This window comes from Protopterus annectens, chromosome 9.part0 (assembly GCF_019279795.1).
Source record: "Protopterus annectens isolate FY-2018-M chromosome 9.part0, PAN1.0, whole genome shotgun sequence".
Lineage (NCBI taxonomy): Eukaryota > Metazoa > Chordata > Ceratodontiformes > Protopteridae > Protopterus > Protopterus annectens.
Genome location: NC_056743.1, coordinates 1,282,805,325 through 1,282,828,347, shown reverse-complemented (window position 1 = coordinate 1,282,828,347; position 23,023 = coordinate 1,282,805,325). Strand labels below are relative to the sequence as shown.

General features: G+C 42.8%; 1 protein-coding gene across 1 annotated transcript in view; it reads left to right on the top strand.

Moving 5' to 3' along the window:
* POLD2 (DNA polymerase delta 2, accessory subunit) overlaps window positions 1-23,023 on the top strand; it is an 818,333-nt gene that overhangs the window by 680,030 nt on the left and 115,280 nt on the right. Inside the window, exon 7 of the mRNA XM_044084220.1 lies at window positions 18,759-18,839. Coding sequence (XP_043940155.1) covers window positions 18,759-18,839 — 81 coding nt within the window. The remainder of the gene's footprint in view (window positions 1-18,758; window positions 18,840-23,023) is intronic.

Here is a 23,023-nt window from a genome sequence, read left to right as displayed (position 1 = left end):
TCAGTCTTTCTTGCAGCGCGATGCCGAAGCAGTTCGCAAGTGCCGGTCGGCCAACTCCTGAGATTTTCAAATCGAATTTCAGACCGGAGTCTTCAATAAAGCTAAGTACCCCATTGGGGAACCTTTTCTTGCCTCAGTCCGATGTCAGAAAAAGTTAATAATTGCATTTCTTGTGGGAAACAAATACCTCATAAGGATTTTCATTCTTATTGTATCCCTTGCCTAGGCCGAGACCATGACATCACAGGTTGTCGGTTTTGTGCTAGGTTTAACAAACGAACTATTAAATGTCAGTTTGATTTCGCCCGACATTATTTTGGTAAAAAATTTAATTATACCATGCCGTCGGAGCAACCGACGACCGAGATGCATAAAAAGCACAAAGATAAGGACAGGCAGCCGAGACCTAAACCAGACACCGAGGCCTCAGCTAGGCCAGTCGCCGGTTCTCCGGTTTTCAGTGAGGCGCCTACGCAGCCCCTGACGACCGCTGATTTAGAACCCCGAACCCCAGCCTGCATCCGACTCCCAAGCGGAGATTGCAGGGCCTCCAGAGCCTTTATCTTTAGGCCCTTCCGACTCCATGGCTGATGGGGATTCCGGTGCAGTTGAAAGGCCGTCAGTTGCTGAAGGTGTCTTCAGACCGACTACACTTACTATTAAATCCTTTGCAAAACTGAAAACACCATTAAAACCAAAAAAGACTGTACATCAGTCTCTTGTTCAAGGCCCCATGCCTAAGAAACAGATGCTTAAGATGGCTGAAGATTTGATTTCCCTAATCAGGGGTTCCCATCCCCCTCCTGATAAAAGGCCAAGACAAGAGGAGGACTATGCTTCCTCTGACCAGGTTTCTATTTCCTCAGATTCTTCTGAGGAACAGGATTACGCTTTTCTCCCTTATGAAGATTCTGATGCTGAAGACTCTATTCCCTCAGCATCTCCCCCTGAAGACTACTTCTTTGGGGAAACTTTACATACCATGAGGGAACATTTCCACCAGGAAGGCCAGGACTACTCTGATTCTAAGAAAAGGCTCGGAGAGTTTCTTTTACTACCCCAGCACAGACCACTTGCTATCCCTCCAGTTTTAGATATTGTGGATGATGTTTAGTTAGAGTCTAGTCTTAATCCAGACTCCCTACCTCCTGCTCCAGCCAAATACTACAGAGTACCTGACACACACAAATTCCTTTATAAAAGCCCTGTGGCTGACCCAGAAACAATTTCCCAGGGTCCCAAAGGGGCTAAAGCTTCTATGGCTAAAAATCCTGTACCCCTGAAAGGGATTCCAGAGCTCTAGATGGGGAAAGAAGATATACACCTCAGTTACTCTGGCTATGAGAGCATTAAATTGTCAGTTTCACATGCTGAAATATCAGCAATTCCTCATGTCTCAATTAAAACAAAAACTGAGCACACATTCTGAACAGGCTGAATTCAAGGAAATGCAGGATCTGTTGCATGCAGCTGAACAGGTGAGCAAACATACTTTACAATGTGGATTTGATTCATTGGAAGCTTCATGTAGAGCAGCTGTTACTGGGTCTGTCATACGCAGACATGTTGGTTAAAAGAACAAACCCTACCTGATCATGTTAAAGCAAAATTATTGGATGCAGCTTTACAGCAGGATGTCTTATTTGGTGTCAGAGCAGAAGAGGGTTTAAAGAAAATGGAGGATAAGGCAAAGTCTATGCAGACGGTCAAGGATTTTTTTACAGGTACAACCCCTCGTTTCAGCAGAAATTGGCCAACAAAAAAATGTTCCTTTCCAGCTTCTGACAGACCACAGAGGGGCAAATACAGATGCCCAAGGGGCAGAGGTCAATCACAAGGCCCTTACAAGCCTCGCCAATGGGGTGCCACAACCCAGAAAGGAGGTGAGGACAGGCCCCAAGCTAGCAGAAGACAAACAATGACTCAATCCCGAGCAAATCTTTCTTGGCAGCTCCCTTGGGAGGAAAATTAGCACTTTTTGCAGACAACTGGCACATCATCACAAAAGACAAATGGGTCCTAAACATTGTCTCACAAGGATACCGAGTCCACTTTCGTACCTTGCCAAGGATAAAAGGAATGCCAAACCTGCCACCAAATCAATGGGCAGAGGCACAAAAACAAATTACAGCTCTCATGGACATGAGAGCCATTCAACAGGTACCTACACAGGAGCAAGGATGAGGATTTTACTCAACCAGAAAGGACAAAGCATGAAGACCCATTCTGGATCTTTCAATTCTGAACACCTATCTGCAAGTACCAAAATTCAAGATGCTAACACTACAGCAGCTTCTTCCCATGCTGGGCAAGAAGGCTTGGCTAGTAACGTTGGAGCTCAAGGAGGCATACCTGCATGTCCCTATCAGACAAAATTGCAGAAGATACCTCCGCTTCATTGCAGGTTCAACCCATTATCAATTCTCTGCACTGCCCTTTGGCTTATCTACTGCATCCAGGGTCTTCACAAAATGCCTGGCACCAGTAATTGCATACTGCAGACAAAGAGGAATTCAAATATACCCATACCTGGACGACTGCCTTATTCAAGCAGAAAGCAAGGACATTCTTTTAAAACATCTGGCATTTGTCAAACAACTTCTAAGTTGCCTAGGGTACACAGTAAACAAAAAGAAATCAAAACCAGTCCCTCACAAAACATAATATTCCTGGGTGCCAACTTGAATACAATGGCCCAGATGGCTTATCTCACGCCAGACAAGCAACAACTGACTCGATACTTCAAAATAATGGCAACAAAGACCCAACTCCCTGCAAGAAAAATTCTGCAGGCCTTAGGATTCATGGCATCTTGCATACTACTACCATTTGCAAAACTGCATATGAGAAAATTACAATGGTACCTGAAAAGCGTACGGACTCAGCACAGCCACAACTTGGAAACAATGATACCACTCATTCCCTGCCTTCAACAGGAGTTTCTATGGTGGGCCACGGGCATGTCACCTCAACAAGGGTCAGCCTTTCACATTACCCACAGCCAGGCAAACTATGACAACAGATGCATCAGACTATGCCTGGGGAGCACACATGGCAGGACAGTGCATTCAGGACAAATGGACTACAGATCAAAAGCATCTGCATATCAATCAAAAGGAAATGCTAGCAGTACAGAATGCCCTAACCGCTTTCAAGGACCTCTTACACCCAGGACAACTAATAATAAAGACTGACAATACCACAGTAATGTGGTACATCAATATGCAAGGGGGCACACATTCCTACCCTCGATGCAGGCAAGCAATGACCTTGTGGAACACAGCACTGTCTTACCAAGTTCAACTACAAGCACAATTCCTGCCAGGAAAGAAAAACACATTAGCAGACGACCTAATCAGAAACATTATGGATCCCCACGAGTGGAAACTGGATCCACAAGTATTTGCAATGATAACTCAAAAATGAGGAAGCCCAGACATAGATCTGTTTGCCAACCCCCAAAACTACCAACTTCAAAAAGTTTGTACAAGGACATTCCACCCACAAGCTTGGAAAGTGGACGCCCTCTCATTCAGTTGGAAAACATTAACAGTGTATGCCTTTCCTCCACTATCTCTTCTAGCAAAGGTGCTGCTGAAAGTCAGATTAGAGAGGCCACAAATGATACTCATTGCACCAGACTGGCCACGCCAGCACTGGTATCCAATTCTAAAGAACATGGCCCACGGCCCACCATGGATTTTACCACAAATTCCTCACCTGCTCACCCAGCGAGACCATCAAATTCTACACAGCCAGCTCAAGACTTTAAACCTGGCTGCATGGCAAGTTACCTAAACAATCAACCAACACCTCTATCCAAAGCTGTTATGGATGTCATTCTGGAGGCCCAGCACCAGGAAAACCTATTCAGACAAATGGAAAAGATTTTGCGCCTGGAACCAGGCTAAAGGCCAAAATCCCCTTGATCCAAACATTCCTCAGATTCTACAATATTTAACTGAGATGTTGCACAAAGGACTTTCCTTTTCATCTATTAAGATCCACGCCTCAGCAATTTCAGCTCATTACAACATGGATCCTCCTTTATTTTCACATCCACTCCTAAGACAGTACCTCAGAGGGGCTAAGAACATATGACCGCCCAGGAGAGCACCATCACCTACTTGGGATCTCAACTTTGTTCTGGAAAAACTTACACTGCCGCCCTTTGAACCAGCTTTCTCAGCTGATTTAAAGTTTCTTTCATGGAAAACTGCCCTGCTGCTAGCAATAACTTCAGCTAGAAGAGTTTCAGAGCTACAGGCACTAATGGCAGTGGAGCCATTTTTCATCAAGACAGAGTCTCTCTGCAAACTAACCCTTCCTTTATGCCAAAGGTATGGTATCCAGTGTGGCCCTAAACCAAACCATTCATTTGCCCATCTTTTTCCCAAATCCCCAGAACAAAGGAGAAAGACTCCTGCACTCTTTGGACATTCACAGACAATTACGTTACTACTTGGATAAAACTAAGGCTTTCAGAAACTCTGACCAGCTCTTTGTAGCGTATGCTGCAGGATCACAAGGAAAAGCCATCTCAAAACAGACCATTTCAAAATGGATAGGACATTGCATATGTTTCTGCTACACGCATCATGGGAAAACCGGTACCTGCTAGCATTAGGCCCCACTCCACCAGGGCTACAGCTACATCAGCAGCCTTTCTCAGGGGGGTGCCAACCAAGGATATTCTGGAAGCTACAACTTGGAGTTCAGTGCACACCTTCACCAAACACTATCACTTACCTCTATAGTCTAAGTCTAGAGCTGGCTTTGCCACTGCAGTTTTGCAGGGCCTACTAGCTTCTTCTAATCCTGTTTAACTCCACCACCCATCCTTAGCTGTGGGATTCAACCCAAGTGTGATGACTGCAGCAGGGTAACACGATGAACATAGTACAGTTTTGTACCTACCATAAATGTAGATGTTCGAGTGTTCACCCTGCTGCAGTCCAGGTTACCCTCCCTCCATCCCCTCTGAACTAGCTGGACTTGCCCATACCTTTCTATCCTATGCAACCTCTGTGGTGTATTTGCTTGTGACTGAAAGTATTGTTTTATTTTTACTTGTATAGTTTTATATAGCAATATGTATTGCCTACCTATTGGAGGCACCTGATATCTGGGGCAAGAAAAACTGAAGAAAATGGCGTCGGATGCCTCTTGTATACCCCTGGCGCACAGACGTCAGGAGGAAGCGACCGCAACCGACGCCGGACCCAGACTTTGGAACTCTGGCCGACTGCAGGACCGCCTGACGGCAGGATAACCCAAGTGTGATGACTGCAGCAGGGTGAACACTCTAACATCTGTATTTATGGTAGGTACAAAACTGTACTTTCCAGGAGGCATTCAGCACTGGCCCATCTACCTCCTTGGTGTCCCCCCTGCAGATCCACTCATGGACCTTATCACCTCCAGAGCATGGAAGGAGCCGGACACCGTGGAGCCAATCCCGAAAAGGCCAGATAAAATTTTTAGCCCTCTTTCAGACAGAACCAGCTGGAGTAAGGGCTCCCCGGTAGACGATATGGTGGGTGGCAGCTGCTACCAAGAAAGAGCTCGCACAGCAGAACTCTATGGTCCATCCTTCTGGCCGGGAGTCATGAACGATGGATCTTCTGGGGAAGCAAGTCTATGCTTCAGCCACCTTTACCATAAGAGCACTGAAGTGCATGGCGCATGTCATCTGACTGCAGCGAGACTTGGTCAAGGAAGTCGCCCCCAGAGCCCACATCGGCAGAGGTCAAGAAAGTGTTCTTTGCGTGCATGGCCTCTCCAAAAGCGGTTGCGAATATGTCCATGCGTCTCCTCTCCCATGCCACAGAAGGAGCCAGGCTGCCGGGTCTGGCATTGCCATGAGGCAACATGTCTGGCTGCGGCTATGTCAATTCTTGGAACCCTTCAAGGCATCCTTTCCGAATGCTCCCTATGATGACTCTTCCCTGTTTGGGAAGTCAGTACGTGAGATTCTGGTCCAGAGTGAAAAGGATGGGAAGACACTATCTGCCATCGGGATCCGCTTCTCCACCCCTCGGGGATCGTTTTCAAGGAATCAATGAGGGGCAAAGATGTGGTTCCAGAAATCTCAGTTCTCCCGGTACACTCAGGACTCTTCTTCCCACAGAGGCAGAGGGGGTTATGACAGATGCCGGCCCAGAGGCAGAGGGGGTTATGACAGATGCCGGCCCAGAGGCAGAGGGGGTCTGAAGAACTTTAGGTCTCAGGAACCTTTCTCAGACGGACCTGCACAGCAACCCTGAGGGGTTGCTCGACTGCTCATCTCTGGAGGCAGTCGGGGGCTGCCTTTCATTACACCCAATGGAGTGGGAGTCCGTTACTACAGACCGTTGGGTGCTCAAAATCATATCCAGAGGCTATTCCTTTGCATTTGTTGCACCACCTCTCCAACCAAAACTCCTTCCGGATGTTCCACCTGCACAGAGGGAAGAAGCAGCACTAGAAAGCATAAGAAAGCTGCTAAGAAAACGAGTCATCCATCCTGTCCCCCAAGATCAATCCGGGTTGGGCATCTATTTCAGGTTCTTTTTAGTGCCAAAGAAAACTGGGGACCAATGACCCATTCTGGATATATACATTCTGAACCTGTCCGTAGCCAAGGAAAAATTCCGGATAGTCACACTTCAAGCCATTCTGCCCTATCTACAGGCAAAAGATTGGTGTGCTTGATCGATATCCAGGACATATACTATCATATCAAGATGGACAGGCGCTCCCGCAGGTTTCTTCACTTCCGGTTGGGGGCCAGTCATCAGTTCAGGGCTCTACCCTTTGGTCTCACCACAGCCCCCAGGGTGTTCACCAAAGTCATGACGGTGGTAGCGGCCCACCTGAGGCTTCAGGGAATCCAGGTCTACCTTTGCCTGGACGACTGGCTCCTTGCTTGCCCGTACCAGGCGTCTATTGTGTCAAGCCAAGGATTACTTCATCCTTCTTGCAAACAGACTAGGTAATCACGATCAACCTCCACAAATCTTCCCTGGTCCCGATCCAGAGGTTAGACTTCATTGGAGCTTGGCTAGATAACTATTCAGATGAGTCTGTCTCGCCCCAGAGAGGATTAACAGTCTGAAACTTCACATCTCTTACGTTTTACAATCCTCCACCCCTTCAGTAGCTACAGTTCTCTGGGCTCTTGGTTCCATGGCAGCCACCTGCAACCTCCTACCCTTCGCACGCCTTCACATGAGTACTCCAGTGGACGTTAGTGGTTCAGTGGTCCCTTCTTGTCTTACCTTTGTCTCGTCTGATACGCATATCACGGGCTTGCCGAGAGTCACTCCTCTGGAGGATTCTCTCCCCAAATCTTGTCCAAGGATGTCCATTTCTTCTATCGTTCTCCATGACCAAAGTGACCACGGATGCCTCCCAGCTTGGGGGAGGGGGGACATTGCTCGCAAAAGACAGTCCAAGGCACTTGTTCCCTATCCGAGACCAATTTGCATATCAATGTCCTGGAGATGAGGGCGATTCTTCTAGCGTTGCAGGCCCTTTATCCCCATCTTGCCATCCAGTCAGACATGTCAGTGGTCTGATATATCAACAAGCAGGGCGGAACCAGATCGTACCCCCTTTGTTGAGAAGCCATGAGAGTGTGGGCATGGGCGGTTTACACAGGCCACTTTCTGGTGACAACACACATCCCAGGATGATCCATCATTTTAGCGGACAGGTTCAGCAGGACTACTCTGCTTTACGAATCGTCTCTGAATCCTTCAGTAGTGGAGCAGATCTTTCTCAAGTGGGCCTGTCCTTGCTGCAATCTCCACGTCTCTTTCCAATGCAAAATGCAGCGAGTTCTTCGCTCTGAATTCTCCTCAAGGGGAAGTCCCAGAGATGCACTGGTTCATGCTTGGCCTCCCAGTCTCCTTTATGCTTATCCTACACTACCTCTCATACCAAAGTTTCTTCAGAAAGCTTGCAGGCTGGGGAGCACAGTAATCCTCATTGCCCCATTCTAGCCTCGCCAAGTCTGGTTCCACCATGGATCTGGTTCCGGATCTCATTTCTCACCCCTCTGGGATTCCTCATCTAGACCTGGACAGTCTGAAACTTACAGCTTGGCTGCTCCAGTTGCAGTAATGATTAGGACTCCCGGTTTATCCTCTCCAGTCAAAACCATTCTGGTGGCACCTCATAAGTTTTCTACCAAAAAGGTATACCATAGCAAATGGAAACGCTTATCTATTTAGGTCTCCCAATGAAACATAGATACCTTTATGGCTCTAGTTTCGGCTATGCTGGAGTTTCTATCTGGCATCTTTCATCAAGGGGTTAGTTCTTCTACTATAAAAGTTCAACTGGCTGCCATCTCTAAATTCCATGTGGGGGAAAACATGGCTTCCTTAGCCTCGACTAGGCTTTGCAAGACTTTCCTTAAAGGAACTTTTATGCTGCGACCTCCAGTGATATCCAACACCTCCTTGGGACCTTACCTTTGTCTTACAAGCTTTAGTCTCCTCGCCTTTTGAACCAGCAGCAACAGTAGATGTGCATTTCTTTCTTGGAAAACTGTCTGTTTGGTGGCCATTTCGGCCAAGAGGGTATCAGAACTTTAAGTCTTGCCCATTAAAGTTCCATATATTTTTTTTTTCCATAAGGACAGGGTTTCCCTGTGCTTTAACCATTTGTTTCTTCCAAAAGTGCCTTCCGAAAACAATATTAATCAAGCTGTCAATCTTCCAGTTTTCTTCCCAAATTTCCAAAAGAAGGGCAAATACAAGTTACATTTATTGGAAGTACATAGGCAACTGAGGTTTTATTTACACAGAACAAAGTATTTCCGTAAATCAGACCAGCTGTTTGTGTCTTATTCCAAACCATTTTTAGGTACACCGGTATCCAAAGTCACCATTGCTAGATAGATTTCCCAATGTATCATAGTCGTCATCATCTTTCGGCTTTTCCCGTTAGGGGTCGCCACAGTGGATCATCTGTTTCCATTTCTTCCTATCCTCTGCATCTTGCTGTGTCACACCAACCGCCTGCATGTCCTCACTCACCACGTCCATAAACCTCATCTTAGGCCTTCCACTTTTCCTCTTACCTGGCAGCTCCATCCTTAGCATCTTTTTCCCAATATACCCATCATCCCTCCTCAGCACATGTCCAAACCAATGCATTCTCGTCTCTCTTGCTTTGTCTCCAAACTGTCCAACATGAGCTGACCCTCTAATATACTTATTCCTAATCCTATCCATCCTAGTCACACCGAGTGCAAATCGTAACATCTTTAACTCTGCCACATCCAGCTCTGACTCCCGCCTTTTTGTCAATGCCACTGTCTCCAACCCATATAACATAGGTAGTCTCACTACCCTCTTGTAGACTTTCCCTTTCACTCTTACTGGTACCCGTCTGTCACAAATCACTCCTGACACTTCTCCACCCATTCTACCCTGCCTGTACTCTCTTCTTCACCTCTCTTCCACATTCACCATTACTCTGAACTGTTGATCCCAAGTACTTAAACTCGTCCACCTTTACCAACTCTACTCCCTGCATCCTCACCATTCCTCTACCCTCCCTCTCATTTACGCACATATATTCTGTCTTCATCCCTCTGCTCTCTAAAGCATATCTCCACCTCCCCAGAGTCTCCTCAACCTGATTCGTACTCTCACTACAGATTACAATGTCATCTGCAAACATAGTCCACGGGGCCTCCTGTCTGATCTCATCTGTCAACCTGTCCATCACCACTGCAAATAAGAAAAAGGACTCTGAGCTGATCCTTGATGTAATCCCACCTCCACCTTAAACAGATCTGTCACTCCCACTGCAGTCCTCACCACTGTTACACTACCCTCGTACATATCCTGTACCACTCTTACGTACTTCTCTGCCAATCCCGACTTCCTCATACAATACCACAACTCTTCTCTGGGCACCCTGTCATATGCTTTCTCCAAGTCTGCAAAGACACAATGCAACTCCTTCTGACCACCTCTGTATTTCTCCAATAACACTCTCAGAGCAAACATTGCATCTGTAGTGTTCTTTCCTGGCAATAAACCATACTGCTGATCACTAATCATCACCTCCCTTCTTAACCTTACTTCTACTACTCTTTCCCATAACTTCAAGCTGTGACTGATCAGTTTTATCCCTCTGTAGTTACTGCAGCTCTGCACATCACCCTTATTCTTAAAGATAGGTACCAAGACACTTTTTCTCCACTCCTCAGGCATCCTCTGACTTTCCAAAATTTCATTAAACAATCTAGTTAAAAATTCCACTGCCATTTCTCCTAAGCACCACCATGCTTCCATTGGTATGTCATCTGGGCCAACAGCCTTTCCATTCTTCATCCTCCTCATAGCTGTCCTTACTTCCTCCTTGCTAATCTTTTTCACTTCCTGATTCACTATCCCCACATCATCCAACCTTCTCTCTCTCTCATTCTCTTCATTCATTAGCCTCTCAAAATACTCTTTCCATCTACTCAACACACTCTCCTCTCTTGCGAGTACCTTTCCCTCACTATCCTTTATCACCCTTACTTGCTGCACATCTTTCCCAGCTCTGTCCCTCTATCTAGCCAATCGGTGCAGGTCCTTTTCTCCCTCTTTAGTGTCCAATCTCTCATACAACTCTCCATACGCCTTATCCTTAGCTTTCGCCACCTCTCTCTTTGCCATGCGCCTCATCTCCTTATACTCACGTCTACTTTTTTCATCTCTTTGACAATCCCACTTCTTCTTCGCCAGCCTCTTCCTCTGTATACTCTCCTGTACTTTCTCATTCCACCACCAGGTCTCCTTATCCTCCTTCCTCTGTCCAGATGTCACACCAAGCACCTTTCTAGCAGTCTCCCTTACTAGTTCTGCTGTAGTTACCCAGCTATTCAGTAACTCTCCACTGCCTCCCAGTGCCTGTCTTAACTCTTCCCTAAACTCCACTTCACAATCACCCTTTTTTTAACTTCCACCATTTATCAGTCAGGCATATTCTGACAAAGGCATTTCCCCTCCGGGTATTATCAAGGCCCATTTCACTAGATCTATGGCAACTTCAGCGGCCTTCTGGTCGAGAGTGTCACTGGATGGCATTTGTTCCCCACCTACTTGGCCCTCATCTCATACCTTCATATCCCATTATAAATTGGACATTGTATCCAGGAGTAGGGCATCATTTGGCTCAGAGGTGCTCCAAAATATCCTTCCATGAGGGCCACCCAGATGTTAATAGCTTGGCACTCTGTCCCACAGGTTGAAGATCAAATGAAGTAAACTTCTTCAGATATAGAAGTTATGTACTCACCATAATATTCCATCTGAGTAGTTGTACTTCATTTGTCTTCAGCTGTCCCTCCCTCCTTCCCCCTGACCTTGTCACTATTGTCCTATTTTGGTATATGGGAGAGGTGCCCATTTGTGGCTCTCCTGGTTATTCTCATTTCAAATTGTGTAACCCTTTAGTGGTAAGGTTATTTGGGTCAGGCTTGTTTTCTGATTCAGCAAACTCGATCCTGGGGAAGAAAGGAGGTGGAGGGGCATTATGGGTAGGAGGAGGAGCTTGGAGCTCGGATAAGATGTGGTGATGCGGCCACCTCTGATCCGAATACCCCACAGGTTGAAGACAAATGAAGTACAACTACTCAGATGGAACATTGTGGTGAGTACAAAACTTTTTTTTATTGCCACACATTACCATCTTTTTGTTGGAGTTTCCACACAGGTTATTAGTAGCACCACTTAGCATTAGTAACTAGGATCCCGTCTTGGTATGTCCTTTATTGATCTTTATTGTTAAAAAGAGGTGCGGTTACGAGCGATAATGAGCAGAAGCTACTGCATACATTTGCATGCAACGTAAAGAAATTCCATCTGTTGTCTAACTTTCAGAGCTTGTATGGTAAGAGCAAAAACTTTACTGTATTTACTTTAGTTATATATTGTTTGTGTGATTTTTCTCCCCGAAGTTGATTTAAGTTCTCTTTGAATTCTGTGGTAACTGATTTTGATTATTTGTTTTTTTTTTTTTTTTTGTTTTGTTTTTTTTTTTTTATAATTTTTTATTCATGTGAACCTAAGTATGGATTCCTCAAATGAGTATGCCATTAATGATGTGCTAAAGCACAAATATCTTGTACATTGTAATAAATGCTATGTATATTTAAAAGTAATGTCCTCATGCCTAAAATTGGATGATTTGCTTACCATCATTAGTAATAAATCTAGACTTACTGATAACGTTTGCACTTGTGCAATTGGCACGGCTTGGAAAATTGTTAAATATTTTTGACTGAATTGGTGAGAAATAATGTTGGACAAACAGCAAATAGAACACATGTAAGAAAGGATGCATCTGTTATAAAGATCACTCACCCCCTGTGAAACAAGACTATGTCCCTAACAACTTTAGAATTCTAGATATACGTATTCAGCAGTCTGAGGACTCTGAGGGTTTAGAAGGAAATGAAAAAAGAAAGGAGTTAAATTCACAACAAATTAACAAGGAAGAAAAAACTGATAAATGTCTGTAAACTGAAGAGAATACATGCTAAAAAGGGCACTGCTTTGTTATGCAACAGACAGATTACAGTGAATGGTGATATTTTTCTATCAGAAAACCTTTGATCTACAGAAGAATGTAGCATGTTTCCAAAAGAGAGAGTAGAAAAAAGAAGCAGGTGAAAAGGAAGAAATCAAAATTGAATGTTGGATTGAAGAACATTACTGTAAGAAAATTAGAGGAGAAAGATGTTGATATTTCTCAAGCTGTGTATGTTCAAAGCCAGCTGAGTATGTTCAAAGCCAGCTGAATGAGAAATGTATGCTTACAAATATAATACTCAGTGAAAACATTGGGATTAATAAGAGTAATGTTGATGAAGATCATTCCTTTGTAACAATTGATAAATCAGATATTACTGAATTAGAAGTTGAAGATTCTTCAGATCTGGTCCAAAAAGATGTTCTTGTAATTGACAATTCAGTTATTAGAGGAATTAATACTTGCATTTGCAGAGAAGATAAATGAATATCATATTGTGGTATGCTTGCCAGGTGCGAAAATAGAGGATGAGACCAGCCTTAGAACCGTGAATGAAGAGACTTTTTGTGTAAATACCTACATAAAAAAAAGTCCCGTTTAAAAAAAAAAATGGAAATGTGTAGAGCACCCATGCCTAATTTTGGGCACACACGTTCAGACAGGATAGTGTGCATTTGTCAAGATCAGGGAAGAGAATTTTTGCAGAAGATATTTTGCAGTATGTGACAAACACAAGGCAGGATTTTGCCAGGTAAAAAATGTAACCGTTCACAGATAGCAACATTTGATGCATCTCTGATGGTTGTTAATGCTAGGAGTATTAATAAAGTTGTACTATCAGAAAATTTGCTACATTCCCACAGGATTGATGTTATTCATGAAACATGGTTAAAGAACAATGACTGGAAATCAGTTCTGTCTGGGTGTAAATGTTTTTACTGTAACAGGCATTCTAACAAAAATCAGGTGGAAGCATTGTATTAGAGAGTAAACATAGTTATGAGACCTGTGACTATTGCATGTTCAGTGATAACATTAATACTATAGATTTTGTAACTGTGATAAAGATAACTCCGGAACTTATAGCAATTGTTGGAGTGTTGATAGCTTAGAGGAATTCATACATTTCTTGCATGAAACACAGGTGGGAAAAATAGTAGTGGCTGGGGACTTCAGTTTACCAGAAACAGACTATAATAATATTGATTCAATGACATTAGTAAGGAAATTGACAATGTATGTCCATGAGCAGCAGTTGCTTCAGATTGTAAAAAAAAAATACCAGAGAAAGGAACATACTAGACATTTTGTGTCCTAGAGAAATTAGTGTTACTTCATGTTAAGTTTTACCACCGTTGATATGCAGTGATCATGTGTTTGTAAAGGTTAATTTCTTGCTAGATAATTGTCAAGCTGAACCCACCAATGCACAGTAAGTTAATTACAGATTCTATTTAATTTATTTGTCTTTGTTTACTGGGAAAGTCTGACTGAGTAATATCCATTTTCAGCAGAGGCACGGGGAGAAAATTCCATTTGCTTACATTAAATTATACTAAGTTTAGTCAGAGTAGTTACATTTCTATTTACATTTATACACAAACATACACATTCTAAGATTTTACAGAGGTGGAAGTTACTAAAGAGCAAACACGAAACTTAATAGATTGTACAGGCAGCAGTTATGTATAAAAAATAGTTTTGTCATTTCAGTAAGAGGTTGAGAATATTATGCTTAAGGGGACAGTATTTGGATAGTATTGTACAGTGAAAAAGTGTTAACCCAGTGATGAGCATGTACAGGACCACAGTTGGTTAAAATGTTGAATATGATTTACAGAAGCAAAGTCACTATGTAAAACTAATTGGAGTGATGCGTTCAGAAGAAAAACTGACGAGGGAATATGGAAATTTTTGAAATGGAGATAGAGTACAAAAAAATCAAAAAAGTTAACATTAGAATATTAAGCATACAACGTCAGGAGGATATGTTTCCATGAAAGCAAGATATCTGATTAAAGTGGGAGACAAAAACTATAAGAAATGGAAAAGAGATTGAACTACAACTCTGAAAAATGAGCTGGACAAACAAAATAAGCATACTGTAAGACAACATCAAGAAATATTTGAAGAAAATGTATATAAAGATATTGAGCATAACAGTAAACCATTTTATAGATATATAGGATGTGAAAGGAGTAAAAACATACAAATTGATCTGTTCGTAGATTTTAAAATTTATTCTGAGACACAACAGATTATAGATATATTTACAAAATTTTGTGTAAAACAGTTAAGCTCCACAAAGGGGTTGATGAGTTCTAGTGATATCCAGGTAACCTCAGATACTGGAATCCAAATAGATTGTACTGAAAAAAAACTATACAGACTGGATCCAAACAAAGCACTGGGAGGAGACAGAATTAGTAGTATGCCATTATATCTGTTATTTAGTATGTCATATAAATACAGGGAGATTTCCTCAAGAGTGGAGACATGCACTTGTTTAAGGGAGAGGGAAGTAGGAGAAACCCAGCGTCATATATAGACCCCTAAGTCTACTTTCCTCTTGTGGAAAAATAATGGAGGTTGTATTGGATTAAGTATTGTAAGAACTGGAGAGGATGGGACTTGAAATCATACATCAGCATGAATATTTTGAAAGAGAGATCTATTACCACCCATAACATGATGATGATCTAGAACAATATAACTGCTATGAATACAAAATAGTGCTGTAATATAATTTGTATAGATTTAACTTCAGCATTTGACAGGGTCATGCACAAAACACTGATCAATAAATTACAACTAGGTATTGATTTACTCTTGATAAGATGGGTAGATGTGTGGCTTACAGATAGGACATGGCAAGTATCATACAGCAATTGGACAGGTGAAATTCTTGGTTACAGTAAGGATGTCCCACAGGACTCTATCCTGTGCCCTTACCTGTTTAGATTGCTTCTTTCAGGCCTATCTTTTTCATCTGAGGTGTTCTGTGGTCTGTATGCAGATGATCTGAAATTGGGTAAACCGATTACATGCGATACAGTTAGGGCATGTCTACAAAAGAACTTAACTAAATAGACCATTTGGGTACAGGAGAATAATATGCTGATAAATACATCAGAAACTAAGCATATGAGGTTTGGGAGACATAAACTTGAAAGGTGAGTATTTAATACAGTACACAGTGGTTTGAAACTGTAGATTCCTTTAAGAATCTGAAGACGGGTAGATTCAGCTTTGAATTTTTCTAATATCAGCCAATTATTTAATGATAGTTATAGAACTATAGGTTGTATAAAAAGATTTATAAAGTCTAGTAAATCAGAAATGATGAAGTCATTGTTTAATTTACATTAGACCCAAACTGAGTATGGAATGACAATATAGGTTCATAGGTAGGTACTAGGCTATCAGCCCTGGGGTGTATACAAGTCTAGCCAAAAAGGTTCACTGGCTTTTGCCACCCAAGAAAATTATTTTCCTGTACCCCTGTCAAGCAGTGCCACAGAAGTGATCCCCAGGGTGAATTTTCTATTTCCCATCTAGTCATCAAGATTTTTCTTAGAGGGCCAGTGAGGAGCTTTGCTTGACATGAATGGGTAGTTTGTTCCAGTGTATGGGAAGTCTTTGGGACAGGAATCTATCCCTCCAGCATGTTTTGGTTATTGTGGTGACAAGGTTTAGGTCCCTGGAGCATGTAGTTAGGAGAGATTGGGATTTCTTTAAGTGTGGCATGTTCAACAGCTCTGGGTTTGGCATAGCTTTGTATGTTAGGCAGAGATGGTCTCTGAGTAGGCGTTATGCGACAGAGTAGAGCTGGAGTTTTTTTAGATGATCTGCATATGGCATCTGTTTGAGGCCGGTAATCCTCTTAGTGCAGTATTTCTGTGGCCTTTCCAATTGTTGTAGGTGTCTTGTGAGATGCATGCCAAACTGGGCATTGTACTATATAATGGGTCTGATGAGGGATGGGTAGAGGAACAATGACCTCCTTTTTTCTAGAGGAGAACCCTTGTGTGATGGTGTGCCACATAGAAGGATTTCCTGACTACTGTGGCAATGTGGTTATCAAAGGAGAGACTACTGTCCACCTGTGTTCTGAGGTCTCATCACACTTTCAGTGTTTAGTGAGCTAACGCCTATGTGGTAGTTCATGGGCACAGAGTTTTTCCCAAAAGGGATGACAGTGCACTTCTTGGCATTGAGCTTGAGCCCCTGACTTTGACACCAAGCATCTGTGTCTGTGAGGCCCTTTTGTAGAATATATACATCATTAGGTGATTGTTATGGCTCCCAGTGTGCAGTCATCTGCGAACTTTGTCAGCCAAAGACCTTCTGTGTTGGCCTGCACTTCAGAGAAGTAGATGCCGAACAGGAGAGGACCCAGGACTGATCCCTGTGGTACTCCACTTGTCACTGGTCTGAAGTCAGACTTTGAGTCGGCTGCTTTTACTATGTGGGTTCTGTCAGTGAGCCAGCTGGCCCCTCATCTTGTGACATAGGGATTTATGCCCAGTTTAGTGAGTTTATCTATAATTCCAGAGTGGGGGATGGTATCAAAAGCCGTGGCGAGATCAAGATAGGTTGTGTGCACTACCTTGCCCTCGTCTACGGCTCTAGTGACTGCTTCAAAGAAGTCAATCAGGTTTAGTAGACATGATCTACCTTTAACCTATCTGCTAGGATGTTGGCAATATCTGTTGGTTCTCTATATTTAGTGCCATTGTGCTGTAGCTCAGAGCCGAACTGAATGTTGCCATAGAGATTCTTGACATAGCTGTAGAATGCTTTGTGAGTGTCTTTGAAATCAGTGATTATTTTATTTTCATAACTGGCTTTGGAGGATTTTATGAGAGGTCTCAGCTTCTTGCTGAGGCTGACCAGGGAGTTCTTCCAATCTTAGGATTTTACTCTCTTTTTCCAACAGCTTCTTCCTTCTGTTGTAGAGTTTGTTTATGGCAGGGACCACCAGATTGGCTTCCTATGAAAATCTTATAAGAAAACAAGCATGAGTAAACTGGAAAGAGTACAGTGGAAATATACCAAGAACATCCATGGATGTGAAAATTTAAGTTATGAAAGATTAAAATATTTGAACTTGTACATTGTCCCTTATAGATATTTAAGTGGAGATCCTATTCAGGTGTATAGGGCATTTAGAGACTACCATCTCTGGAAATGTTTGGAGTTATCAAAAAATAATCATCAGACAACCTATGTAGAATGTTCTGTAGGAGTGAGAAGTGTAGCAACTGGTTCTCGGAGAGCAATTGATGCATGGAACAAACTGTCAAACTATATTAAAGCAAGCACCAGTTAAGATATTTTTTAAGAACAACCTGGATACTTATTATGACAACAACAGTTTTGGTATATTGGCAGGCTAGAAGGACATTAATGCCCATGCTTGAAGTATTTATATGTATGTATTACAAGATATGTATACTGTGCAATGTAAGACACAGACTAACAAAAATCTTAACCTTTCTCTGACTTTAACCATATAAATTAATTTGTAACCTTTACAACTTGGGTGGTCAAAATATTTAGTGCTCATTCATTCATTAAGACCTACTAAATACAGCTTCATGTTTAAAATGTTGAACTGTCACTTATTGAGAAAGTTTTATTTGCATTGTAACTAGTTTGTTTCTACTGTAATTTTTCTACTGATTTCACTTGTATGTTCTGCTGCTGTTCATCAATAAAAGTAGTTTTGTTTAAAAATAGCTACCAAGTCTTTTAGTAAAAGTGTTTCTTTAAAACATAGCTGCTAAATGCAACTCCCTGTTCTTGAGAGTGATCTGAGAGCTTTGTTTTTGATGATTACTTATGTGCATGATATGCAAATAGAGGTTAGAAATCAAACCCCGGACTACAAAATTCAGGTTATTTTTGGTGTGTTGTCTGAAATGGGCTCCCTAAATAGATACAGCTACCTTCAGTTCATCAGCAACTTATTGTATTTGATTTATGTAGAGGTTGCAGAACAGCAAGTGTTAGTATATTCATAAATCTTACCGGTATTTTTATGCAATTCATTTCCTTTCAGTGTGTTGTTTTGTGAGTTTCCTATAATAAGCAGATGTGTTTTAAACATTTACTACTTAACGTTAAGGTACAGCATTCTGACGTTGGTTGAGATCTGGTTACATGTTCATCCCACTCCAAGGGCACTGGCACACCCGTTATGAATGATAACACTGTGTTATCTTGTGTTTCAGGCCAAGTATTTGACAAAGAAGACTCAGGCTGCTAGTGTGGAGGCCATCAAGTTGTTGGACGAGATTCTGGTGCAATTAAGTGTAAGTGTAGTGTAGTGATGTGGTGTGGTAACACCTAAAACTGGATCTTTGGAATTATTTTTGTGACGCACATTCACTAACTGGGCACATGTGCCGTGTATTTTGTTTCCTTAAAATGACATTAAACATTTGTGACTAGTGTTGGAAGTACAGATTAACTCCTGCTAAACTTTCCATGAAAACTGATGCATATTATTTGTTTCAACTTATGCCAAAATGGATTCTGCTTTCCTCAGCTGTCAAGTCTGATGTCATCAGATGTTGTCCATTAGTAACTGTGCTGGATGGTAAGACTCTGTAAAGGATAAAATACTTCTGGGAGAGCAGAGATGACACCACAAGACCTGCAGTTATTTTGAGCATTATTTTGAGCATCACCATCAGGTGTAGTGCTGCAAGTGCCTCTGATTTCAGTGACCATGCTGTGGTTCTTGAGCTGTGTTTATCCCCCATGACTGTCTGCAGACATGTCATCTGACAACAAATGGCCTGCTTCTGTGTCTTTAAACTCTTTCAGTACTACTGCTGATGCACTGTTTTTTTGTGTGTGCGAGGTACGCTGTGTGTCATTTCTTGATGAAGCTGCTCCTCCTGTTCTGGAATGCCAATTCACTAGCCATATTTTCCCTCCGGTACATCTGCCCCAGTTTGTTAGGAAGATAGATTATAGTTTCTAGGTGTTAGTGTTTTCCTTTGCTAAGCAATCCTTCATGATATGAGAAAAATAATACCTCATTTTCTTTCTCTTTGTGCAGCCATTTTGTGGAAAAGCACTGATTCATTGATAGTACCCCGTTAAACCCTCAGTCATACCTCTCAACTGTACAGATTTTTGAGCAATGTCCAGATTTTTGCCTCATATTTTTGGCCTATTCCTCATAAATTGTGGGGTTTTGACAAATCACTGGGTGAGCAAAGGATTAAAGTCACTAAATAATGACAAGTATTTGAGTTTCAGGCATCATATCCTTCAGAAAATGTATGTTAATACAAATTGTGTTCTAGCAACTTTCTAAGTTTATAAGAGCAATATTTAAAATGTGTCCCTATTTTTGGGCCTTTGTCCCCCCATTTTGTCAGGCTTTATCCAGATTTCTTGCAGTAAGTGGTTGAGAGGTATGCCCTCACCTTTTTTTTTTTTTTTCGGGCTAGGGGATTAGTAGTTTACTCTCTGGAGCTTCTTAGTGGACGATTAGTATCTGCCTCAGTTAGAATGGTCCCTAAACCATGAAGCAAGCTGGCTGCTTCCCCTTAGTAGAGTGGTCCTAAGGCAAGTCCTGTTGCTATCTTATAATTGTTAGGATAAATTAACTCCCAGCTTACTAAATCACCTATATCCATAGGGGCCCCTATATGGACATATATACAGAAAATTATATTTCATATTTAATCTGTTTTGCTAATTCTTTCCATCTTGTCCATATTGGAAAATGATCTACAGGTTACTTGCTATTTTTCTGTGTAGGAAAAAACTATACCATGTATATATTGCATCTGTTCTTGGCTCATCTCCTAGCCTGTCTATCTTGTAAAGATTATCTTACAACATCCAGTTATTCTGACTGACCTGGTCCCTGCCTCTCCACCTAAAGAGCCTCAAGGTATTCTCTCTCTTCTTTCAGGTGCTAAGAATAACAATTCTTTGGCTGCTGTGTCATTTGTCTGCCTACCATTTTTAGCATACCAAGTAAAACATAAAATATTGTCTCTGAAGTTGTAAATTGAGACCTGTTGCTTGGCTGATGTTCATCGTGCATACAGCTGCAGTCATAACAGATGGGTTCTCCTGCCATCAGGCGGGTCCTCGGTCGGCCGAATTCCAAAGTCTAGGTCCGGCGTCCGTTATCGTCGCTTCTTCCCTGACGTCAGTGCGCCAGGGGTATAAAAGAACCAGCAGACGCCATTTTTTTCAGTCTTTCTTGCCGCGCGGTGCCTGAAGCAGAAGCAGTTCGCAAGTGCCGGTCGGCCAGCTCCTGAAGTTACGAAAACTTTACAACCGGAGTCGTCTTGAAAGCTAAGTACCCCGTTGGGGAAACTTTTCTTGCCTCAGACCGATGTCAGACAAAGTTAATAATTGTATTTCTTGTGGGAAGCAAATACCGCATAAGGATTTTCATTCCCTCTGCATTCCTTGCTTAGGCCCAGACCACGACATCTCGGTCTGTCGTTTTTGTTCTGCATTCAACAAACGCACCATTAAGCATCGGGCGGAGTTCGCCCAGCACTATTTTGGCAGAAAATGTAACTATATTATGTTGTCGGATACTCCGACTCCAGTTTTGTCTAAAAAACGCAAAGACAAGGACCGACACACGAGGTCCGCAGCCCCTACCGACACCACGCCAAAGCCAACTACAGGTGGTCCGGTTCTCAGTGAGGTGCCTACGCATCCCCTGCCTACCGACGACACTTCATTGGCGGTGTCTTCTGTGCCCAAGGTCGCTGGCTCCTCAGCCCACACCCCAACTACAGATACCAAAGCCACTCTTGGTGGTGAATCTCAAAATGTAGACAGGTCTGCCTCCTCTCAAGGTGTCTTCAGACCTTCCTCTTCTTTTTCTATCAAGGCTTTCACCAAGTCTAAAGCAGCCATGCATTCTAAGAGACAAGCTCCACAGGGCCCTTCTCCAGGCCCCATGCCTAAAAAACAGATGCTTAAAATGGCTGAGGATTTGATTACTCTTATCAGGGGTTCTCAACCCCCCCCCGGACAAAAGGCCCAGAGTGGAGGAAGAATCCCCCTCCTCTGACCAGGCCTCCATTATTTCAGATCACTCGGATGAACAGGAACATTCCTACTCCCCTTTTGAAGATTCTGATGCTGAGGAGTCCATTCCCTCTGCCCCCCCCCCCCCCAGAGGATTACTCATTTGGGGAAACCCTGCATACCTTAAGAGAACACTTTCACTGGGAAGGCCAAGGCCAAGAGTACTCGGATTCCAAGAAAAGGCTTAGGGATTTTCTCTTGCTACCCCAGCACAGGCCTCTGACTATACTTCCTGTCTTAGACATACTAGATGATGTGTACTCGGAGGCCTGCCTTAACCCAGATTCTTTACCTCCAGCCCCAGTGAAGCCTGACGGGTACTACCGGGTTCCTGACTCACACCAATTTTTATACAAAAGCCATGCGGCTGACCCAGAAACTATCTCACAGGGCCCCAAGCGAATTAAGGCCTCCACTGCTAAAAACCCATTACCTTCCGAGAGAGATTCCAGATCCTTAGAAAGGTGGGGAAAAAAGATATACACCTCGGCTACCTTAACCATGAGGGCATTAAACTGCCAGTTCCATATGCTAAAGTACCAACAGTTTCTGTTATCACAGTTGAGAAGTAAAATGTCACAACCTGAACAACCAGACTTGAAAGAGTTGCAGGATTTGATGCATAGTGCAGAACAAGTGGGTAAACATACCTTGCAATGTGGTTTTGATGCTCTAGAGGCCTCATGTAGAGCTGCTGTTACAGGGTCAGTCATACATGTAGACATGCCTGGCACAAGGAGCAAACCTTACTAGATCATGTCAAAGCTAAATTACTAGATGCCCCTCTACAAAAGGATGTATTATTTGGTGTTAAAGCTGAGGAGGTATTAAAGAAAATGGAGGAAAAGGCTAAATCAATGCAAACAGTGAAAGATTTTTTACAGGTACAACCTCCACGTTTCAGTAGAAATTGGCCTTCCAAAAATTGGTCCTTTCCAGCCACGGACAGACCCCAAAGAGGTAGATACAGGCGCCCGAGGGGCAGAGGGCAATCCCAAGGATCGTTTAGAGGCAGACAATGGCAAGCTCCTACACAGAGGTGGTGAGGATAGTTCGCAGCCATTCAGAAAGCAAGCCCAATGACTTTCCCCATTGCATGCCAAGCAAGGCTCAAATGGCAGCACCCTTAGGCGGAAAACTGGCATTATTTTCAAAAATTGGCATATTGTCACAAGACAAATGGATCCTGGACATTATAAACAGAGGCTACAGATTCCATTTTCACACCCTTCCAAAAATGGGAGGCATGCCAAACCTGCCACACAATCAAAGGGCAGAGGCACAAAGACAAATTTCAGATATCATGGACATGAAAGCTATTCAAGAGGTACCTACTCACGAACAAGGTCAAGGTTTCTATTCCAGACTATTCCTGGTACCAAGGAAGGGAAAAGATTGGAGACCTATTTTGGACCTA